The following is an 8,699-nucleotide window of genomic DNA, read 5'->3' on the forward strand; positions in this document are numbered from 1 at the left end:
AATTAAGTATTTTAAATCTACAGAAGGCGATTGATCCATTTAATTTTAGTGGATTGTAATAAGATTGAACGAAGCACAAATATTATAGAGCATTGATTTAGATAGTCAGATTGGTCAAGTAAAACTAATACCATTTTATTCATGAAATATTTTTCAAATTATACTAGCATTTATAATTTTATATATGAAAACATATGTATTAACAATTGCCAAAGTTATCCATTAAGATCGTGTCAAAATAAAAAACAATAGTATGATATATAGGAAATCTAGAACTCATATTACCTCCACATATATTAGGTAAATACAAATCCTACTCGCGACATGAGCCGCAAGTATCCATCGACATATATTTATTACCTCCACCATTAATTATATGGTGGATCCTAATTATAGAAATTTATATTTAATAATATGACACGCGATAGTTGCACCAGTGTCCAATAGTAAGGACAACAAACTGTTCAGGCACACATGTTAGAAAAAACTGGAAAGCGTAACAGTCACACACGACTCTTATAACGCTGACACCACCATTGACGCCGGCACGTAAACATGAGTGAGACGTACGTGGCGCTTGAAATGTATTTTTTTTTGTAATTCAAACCATAGTAATGTAAAAAATGAATAGATGATCACTCCGATGGAAGATGATATATTTGTGCACACACACATTTGTGGCATGCAAATTCTCATGGAAAAAATATGTAATTAGTACTTGGGAACCTATATTAAAAAATATATAAAAATAATTGACACGAAAACATGAAGGACACGATCAAGACGAATAAGCTTTGAAGGCAACTAGGAATGCGACCAGTGATATATGTGGGCGGAACAAGAGAACATTTGGTATATCTAGAAGCTATTCATGTTTAGATATAGTTATTGGAGGGGAATTGCATAACAAGGGATAGGGAATTGCATAACAAGATATATTGGTACAAAGTTGCATAACAAGGGATGGGGAGTTGGTCGTAGAGGGGAAATATGAAAATCGGTAGAGAAGTCTATGTATGGCTTTGCATCCGGCCTCACATAACAAGGTATTTTATCAAGAAACTACGGTGCACTCAATAGTCCGGCCATATTTCCTTGAGACTTGCTTTTGACTACAGTATATTTGTATGCCATATAATTTGTGTCAAAATGAAAAGGATAGAGAAAAATAATCCAGGATACAACAATATACAGTGTGAATCTAGCCATAAAAATGCGCGGGTCACTCCTCTAGAAAGTAATAAATGCGTCAAATCTCGGTGACAAGTACTACACTTTATACTACATGAACTATTATCTTGCCTGCCTGATGCACGATCACATTTGGGACGTTTACAATAAAAAATGACAATTACATAAATTCTGTTGTTTTTCTGTTGGAAATGCACAATCCCATATGTATGGTCTACAAAATATTGAGATCCTTTTACATGTTTCAAAATCAGGCACAATCCTTCAAGGCAATAGTTCATCAGCAAGCTCGGTATCAACTGAACAACAATAGTAGGAAGGCTTTCAACGCAGCTCACCATCGAATAGGTCAGTAATCACACGTGTTTGAGAAGTACATGAAAACACGTTTAGTGTAGTAGAAGTCATAATGAGCTGCACACAACAAAATAAAAATCATTGCTCGAGAAAATAAGTATGTATAACTTATTAAATGGCTTTCTATATCCATGCTCAGTTTGTGGTTCTTAAACTTTATGATGGGCTTAATTTAGAATCTTCTAAATATAATTGCTACAAAAGTAGAGGTAAAATAGACACTAAAAAGGATAAAATGGATTGTGTAAGTACATTATTATGTTCAACAACAATGCTAAACATATTCTTTACTTAACCATAAAAGGAGAACATCCTCTAAAATGCCTTTAAAATCAATATGGTGCACAATAAACATGAAAATATCGACTTATAAAAAACCTAGCCGCGCAAATGCGCGGGGTGACCCTGCTAGTTCAAATGAATCCATAAACATGAAAATAAGATATGAAAATGTTCAGAAAAACGATACCTTTATGTGCATGCCATTTGTGTGAAGGAAAAAAGTAAAGTTTAAACAACCCGAGGTCGTTAATGTAATTAACATTATTAATAATAAAGGTATAAACAATACTTTTTTATGAATACAAATTAATTACAAATGTAGGTTATGTTTTCTGAACATCCTGATATCTTATTTGCCTTTTTCTAAGTTCATGTCAACTTGTTATGAATTTTCAAACAAATTTGACCTTTATTTTGAAATTTCATAACAAGTTGATCTAATCTCACAAAAATGCAAATAAGATATCAGAATGGTCACAAAACATCACCTTATTTGCCTGTAATTTTTATTCATGCAAAAAGTATTTTGTAGACCTTTTTATTTTTAATAATGTTAATAACATTAATAACCTTGGGTTGTTTAAACAACACTTTTTTCCTTCACGCAAATGGCAAGCACATAAAGGTATTGTTTTTTTGAACATTTTGATGTCTTATTTGCATTTTTATGAGTTCGTATGAATTTGTTATGAATTTTTAAAGTATTGGTCAAACGGTCAAAGGGCACTTAGACGACCTCAGAGACAAATCTAAGTGCAAAACTTAGCAGAGCCAAAAAGTAAGTGCAAAACCCACGGGCTGGCACAACTAAGGGCAAAAGTGTAATCGTCCCAATCTAAATCTAGTTAATTAAACTACTGGGCCACCTTTCAGTGACTAGTTAATTTAAAAGATTAAGTTAACAGTTTAATTATTTATCAAAAATAGATTAATTAACGTGTGGGGGCCACATGTCAGCGACTGGGGGTTGCCCACTCAGCACCGTTGATCGAAGTCAACTGGTCAAAGGGCCAATGGGGGCCACTCGCGATGACCAGGACGACGCTGCAGGGGGCCTCCGGACCCGTGGCTTGGTCCGTTCGAACATGGAGACCAAGCCGCGTCGAGTGGGGGTGGTGGCATGGAGGACTTGGCCGGAGACAACGCCGGCGGCGAGCAGGGGCGGAGGCCGGAGTCGGGTGCTCGTCGGAACCGCGCTACGAGGCGCCAGAGGGCGCGTGTGGTGGTGCATTTGGACACGCGAGTCGAGCTACGACGACTGGTGGTGGTGACGGCCGCCGAGGGGCACTATGGCGACGACAGCGAGCTCGCGAGCGGCGGGCGACATCGGGGCTCGTCGGGGCAGCGCTAGGGGGCACGTGAGGGGGTGTGCGTGTGTGCGTGGTGCTCCTGGGAGCACCAGGAGCACGATGGTGGCCTCGGGCGCAGGCTGCGGCAGCGGTAGCCACGGCGGCGATAGAGCGGGGCGGCGGCGAGCCACGACTACGGCGGCAGTTAGCTACGGGGCACGGAGAGCTAATGGAGAGGGGGGAGGAGGAGCGGGGCTCACTGTCATTGCAGAGAAGGCCCGGGGACGGCTCGAGGTGGCCGGAGTCGCCGAGGCGGATTGACGACGAGATGGTGGCCGAGGCGGAGGGGATCGGCGAAGGCGACGGTGTGGCAACATTCCAGTGGCTCCGGTCCGTGTGGCTTGCCGAAGAAGAAGAGGAGGACGTCAGGGAGGCGAGGGCGTCGGGTGGCCATGACGAGGCGGGGCGGGGCGCGTCGGGCACGACCGGCCCCGGCGTCCGAGGCGGAGCCATGTCTACAGGGGAGAGGAGAGGGGCGAGGTGGAGAGGCCGAGGGGGAAGTGGGAGTGGCGGTAGGTGAGGGGATTCGAGGCGTCGTGGAGGCTTATCCACCTCGATGCCGACGAGACGGTCCGGGGCAACCACGCCCCTGTAGCGACGGGGTCGGTCAAACAGGGAAGACGACCCGGGGGGTAGGGCCAGCTGGGGTGGGTCGAAGCCCAGGTGAGGCAGGGGGGCTCTCTCTCATTTCTCCCTTTTCTTTTCTTTTGCTTTTTTCTTATTACAGAAAATGCTTTGCAATATTTGAGCTGCCAAAAGGATTCTGTAAAATGTGGGATTTGGCCACATAATTACATTGCAGTAATTGGCACTGCCAGAAAAAGATTGCGAGGCTTTTGAAATAGTTTGCAACTTTTATAATTTAGAAAGGCATTTAATCTATTGTTTTAGCCACTATTTTAAATAGTTTAGTGCACTTAAACACTTTGAATTTTTTTTGGTTCACTACCAATATTAGTTATGGATTATTTGGCACATGATGAACATTTTAGTTTTTATGTTTGAGCAATTTTGAATTTAACTCAGAATTTGAAATTGAATACAACTGGAATTTGAAAGAGATAGGAGACAATGATGATCAAACACTTGTTTAGCAAAATGATTAAATTAACCCCAGGGGTTACTGTAGCATCATTACACATGGGTGTTACAGTTAGGCGTCGCGTTCTGAGGATCCCAGAGTCATTGTGGATCGCCGGTGAACGAGATCTGTGAAGGTTTGGAAGTCTATCTTGAAGACTTACCAGAGTGGTTGGGCGAGGACTAAGTGTCTTTAATTAGCTCAAGGGTAATAAGGTGAAGACGCGGTCTTCTGAGTTCAATCTCAGCCTCCCTAACCACACGTACATTTGTCACAACAACTGGAATTGGTCTACCAAATCCTTGTCTTCGTCAAGCAACTGGTTCTATCACTTCACCCCTTCTAATTGATAACTATCACTTTTAATTGGTATCAGTGCAAGGTGCTCCCTTTTTCTGTGTGATTCGGTTTAACCATCTGGAGTTTAGCTACGTCGACTACAGGGATAATCAAGGTCTCCGCTGCGTGCCCCGTCTTCGATGGCACTGATTACTGTTGGGGAACGTAGCAATAATTCAAAATTTTCCTACGTGTCACCAAGATCAATCTAGGAGATGCTAGCAACGAGAGAGAGGGAGTGCATCTTCATACCCTTGAAGATCGCTAAGCGGAAGCGTTACAAGAACGCGGTTGATGGAGTCGTACTCGCGGCGATTCAAATCGCGGAAGATCCGATCTAGCACCGAACGGACGGCGCCTCCGCGTTCAAGACACGTACAGCCCGGGGACGTCTTCTCCTTCTTGATCCAGCAAGGGGAGAGGAGAAGTTGAGGGAGAGGAGCTCGTGGTTCTCCGGCAGAGCTTCGCTAAGCACTATGGAGGAGGAGGAGATGTATGAGGAGGAAGGGGCTGCGCCAAGGGAAGGGTGTGGCTGCCCTCCCACCCTCTCACTATATATAGGGGGAAGGGGAGAGGGGGCCGGCCCCTCTAGATGGATCTAGAGGAGGAGGCGGCGGCCAGGGGAAACCCTAGATGGGTTTGGGCGCCCCCACCCCTAGGAAACTTGCCCCCCAAGCCGGGAGGGGCGGCTACCCTAGGGGTGGCGCCCCCACCTCTCCTGGTTACGTGAGAGGGGTTGGGAGGGGCGCACAGCCCCTTAGTGGGCTGGTTTACCCCTTCCCCTTGGCCCATAAGGCCCCCAACGCTTGCCAGGGCCTCCGAAACCCCTTTCGGACATGCTGGCCATAGCCTGGTACCCCCGGAACAATTCCGGATTCCAATACCCTTCGTCCAATATACCGATCTTCACCTCCGGACCATTCCGGAGCTCCTCGTCATGTCCGGGATCTCATCCGGGACTCCGAACAACCTTCGGTAACCACATACTATTTCCCATAACAACTCTAGCGTCACCGAACCTTAAGTGTGTAGACCCTACGGGTTCGGGAACCATGCAGACATGACCGAGACGTTCTCCGGCCAATAACCAACAGCGGGATCTGGATACCCATGTTGGCTCCCACATGTTCCACGATGATCTCATCGGATGAACCACGATGTCGGGGATTCAATCAATCCCGTATACAATTCCCTTTGTCTATCGGTATGTTACTTGCCCGAGATTCGATCGTCGGTATCCCTATACCTTGTTCAATCTCGTTACCAGCAAGTCTCTTTACTCGTTCCGTAGTGCATGATCCCGTGACTAACTACTTATTCACATTGAGCTCATTATGATGATGCATTACCGAGTGGGCCCAGAGATACCTCTCCGTCATACGGAGTGACAAATCCCAGTCTCGATTCGTGCCAACCCAACCGACACTTTCGGAGATACCTGTAATGCACCTTTATAGCCACCCAGTTACGTTGTGACGTTTGGTACACCCAAAGCATTCCTACGGTATCCGGGAGTTGCACAATCTCATGGTCTAAGGAAATGATACATGACATTAGAAAAGCTCTTAGCAAACGAACTACACGATCTTGTGCTATGCTTAGGATTGGGTCTTGTCCATCACATCATTCTCCTAATGATGTGATCCCGTTATCAATGACATCCAATGTCCATGGTCAGGAAACCATAACCATCTATTGATCAACGAGCTAGTCAACTAGAGGCTTACTAGGGACATGTTGTGGTCTATGTATTCACACATGTATTACGGTTTCCAGTTAATACAATTATAGCATGAACAATAGACAATTATCATGAACAAGGAAATACAATAATAACCATTTTATTATTGCCTCTAGGGCATATTTCCAACAATTACCCCTACCGGAAGAATAAGATGCATATGCATCTTGAAGCCATTGACAACGACCTCTGGTATGTCGTCAAGACTGGCGTTCCCAAAGTCGGTGAAGGTGTCACCGCTGCTGACGTCAAGAGGTTCGCGCAACTGGACTCAACTACCAAGAACATAATCTGTGGTCACCTGACCAAAGGGCAGTATGGTCATGTGAGTGCACTGGAGTCTGCGAAGCTGGTCTGGGACATGCTATCCAAGGTCAACGAAGGCGTCTCAACTCAAAAAGACTCAAGAATCGATGTGCTTCGCAATCTCTTCAACCGATTCAAGAGGAATGATAATGAGAATGTCCAGCTCATCTTCGACCGGATCACTGATATCACAAATGAACTTCACGCACTTGGGCCACTGAGATTACCAAGCACAAAGTCGTGAAGAAGCTATTTAGATCACTAGACAACTCATTTGACACCCTATCACTATTGATCCAAGAACGTCCTGACTTCAAAGATCTCGATCCGCCTGACATACTTGAGAGGCTCAACACACATGAGTTCCAGCTATCTGAGAAGAGAGCTATCTATGGTACCAACTATGGCCGATCTCCTTGAAGGCAAAGGATGTATCCTCATCTAAAGAATCCGACTGCAGTTCTGATAATACTGAAGACATAGGCAAAGAGCTACAAATGCTTGTGCGAAAGTTCCAAAAGTTCTCCAAGAAGAATCACTTCGGAAAGTCGTCAAACTCCAGCTCCAAGAATGCCGAGGCTTCCACTCGTGACTACAAGAAGAGAACCTGCCACAAATGCAAGAAGACAGGTCACTACATATCTGAATGTCCTCAATGGGAAAAGGAAGCCAAGAAAAAGAAGAAGAGCAAGGAATATGACTCTGACGATAAGAAGAAGAATCTTCAATGTCTTCTTCAAAGTCTTCAACTCACAAGAAGAGCTCATCTGGCAAGGCACGTGCTTTCATTGGCAAGGAAATGGATTCCGAGGATGAGTATGCTTCTGAGGAGGCAGAGGTAGAGTCTGAGAAGGACACTAATTCTGGAGTTGCTAGTCTAGCTCTAGCTTTGGCATTCGTCGCCAAGTCCATCTTCAACAGTGAAGACAATGGCCACGTCGCTGACGCTGAAGCTAATGATGACGACGAATCTACTCCCACCTACTGCTTCATGGCAAGAGGTGCTAAGGTAAAATTGAACGATGCTTACTTTCAGACCTCTAGTGAAGATGACTCTGATGTGAATCCAAACCCAGCTATAAAACTCTTGCTAAAATTGCACAACAAACATCAATGGAAAATATTCAAAAATTGCTAGACAAAAGCGAGGTCCTGTTGGACGAGGAAATGAATCAAACTTAGTCCTTGACCGAAGACATAAAAAATCTTCGTGTTAAGTGTGAGGAACTTGAAAGTCGTCATGAAACCCTCTCAGCTACTCATGAGAAGCTATCCTATGATTATCTTCTAAGGAAACAAGATCTAGAGAAACTGAGAGCGTCTCATGAAGATCTTCAAAAGGAAAATGATTTACTACTCGCTCAACAGATCTGTTCCGCTCAGGAAGATTTTGTGCCACCTTGCTTAAAATGTCTTGAGCGTGACAATACTATCTCTATTGTTGAATGCTCTACTGCTTCTGAAGTTGCAATATCTTCAACTATTGATGTGGTAAATAACCCCTCTTCCGAGGATGCCACTCACTACCAAAAAAGACACATCCGTGATATTTTGGGCCGAACGAATTTTTTTCCTGTCATACTTATGACACTTCTATGACGATAATTGTGACAAAACCCAGTATCATCATAGATGTGGTGGGTTCCTACTTCTATGACAAAAAATCATGACAGAAAATGGGCTTTTCATCCTGGGCGGGCCGGAGACGTAGCTGCATTACATTCTTTAGGCCGTCCATGACGGAAAAACCCGTGGTAGAAGTGAGGGCAAGGAAAATATCGGGGAGTTCCCGGTTACGGTGGGTGGTCGGGGGCCGAGCGATGCGCGTATCTCTCATACGTACGCGTGTGTGTGCGAGGCGTTGCGCTCTAACTGAACCCGAGCGAGGCATTGGGCTCTAACTGAACCCGAGCGATTGCACTGCAGGCTACGCGTTACTGAACCCGAGCGATCGATCGATCCCTTGCTGTTAACTGAACCTGAGTGATTCCTTCGCTACAGCTGCTAACTGAAGCCGATCGATGCTGCCTCTGGATGGACAGTGAGCGTTATT

At 44.7% G+C, this 8,699-nt stretch overlaps 1 protein-coding gene across 1 annotated transcript; it reads right to left on the minus strand.

Annotated features, from left to right (window-relative positions):
- Positions 1 to 1,231: 1,231 nt before the first annotated feature.
- On the minus strand, positions 1,232 to 3,678 carry LOC123125684 (uncharacterized). Its single transcript, XM_044546157.1, has 2 exons — positions 3,380 to 3,678; positions 1,232 to 1,605 (listed from the first exon to the last, which is right to left on the minus strand). Exons 1-2 carry the CDS (start codon positions 3,630 to 3,632, stop codon positions 1,541 to 1,543), a joined length of 318 nt encoding a protein of 105 aa, XP_044402092.1. The 5' UTR covers positions 3,633 to 3,678; the 3' UTR covers positions 1,232 to 1,540.
- Between the last annotated feature and the right edge of the window lie 5,021 nt (positions 3,679 to 8,699).

The sequence above is a fragment of the Triticum aestivum genome, chromosome 5D (genome assembly GCF_018294505.1).
Source record: "Triticum aestivum cultivar Chinese Spring chromosome 5D, IWGSC CS RefSeq v2.1, whole genome shotgun sequence".
In the NCBI taxonomy this organism is placed as follows: Eukaryota; Viridiplantae; Streptophyta; class Magnoliopsida; order Poales; family Poaceae; genus Triticum; species Triticum aestivum.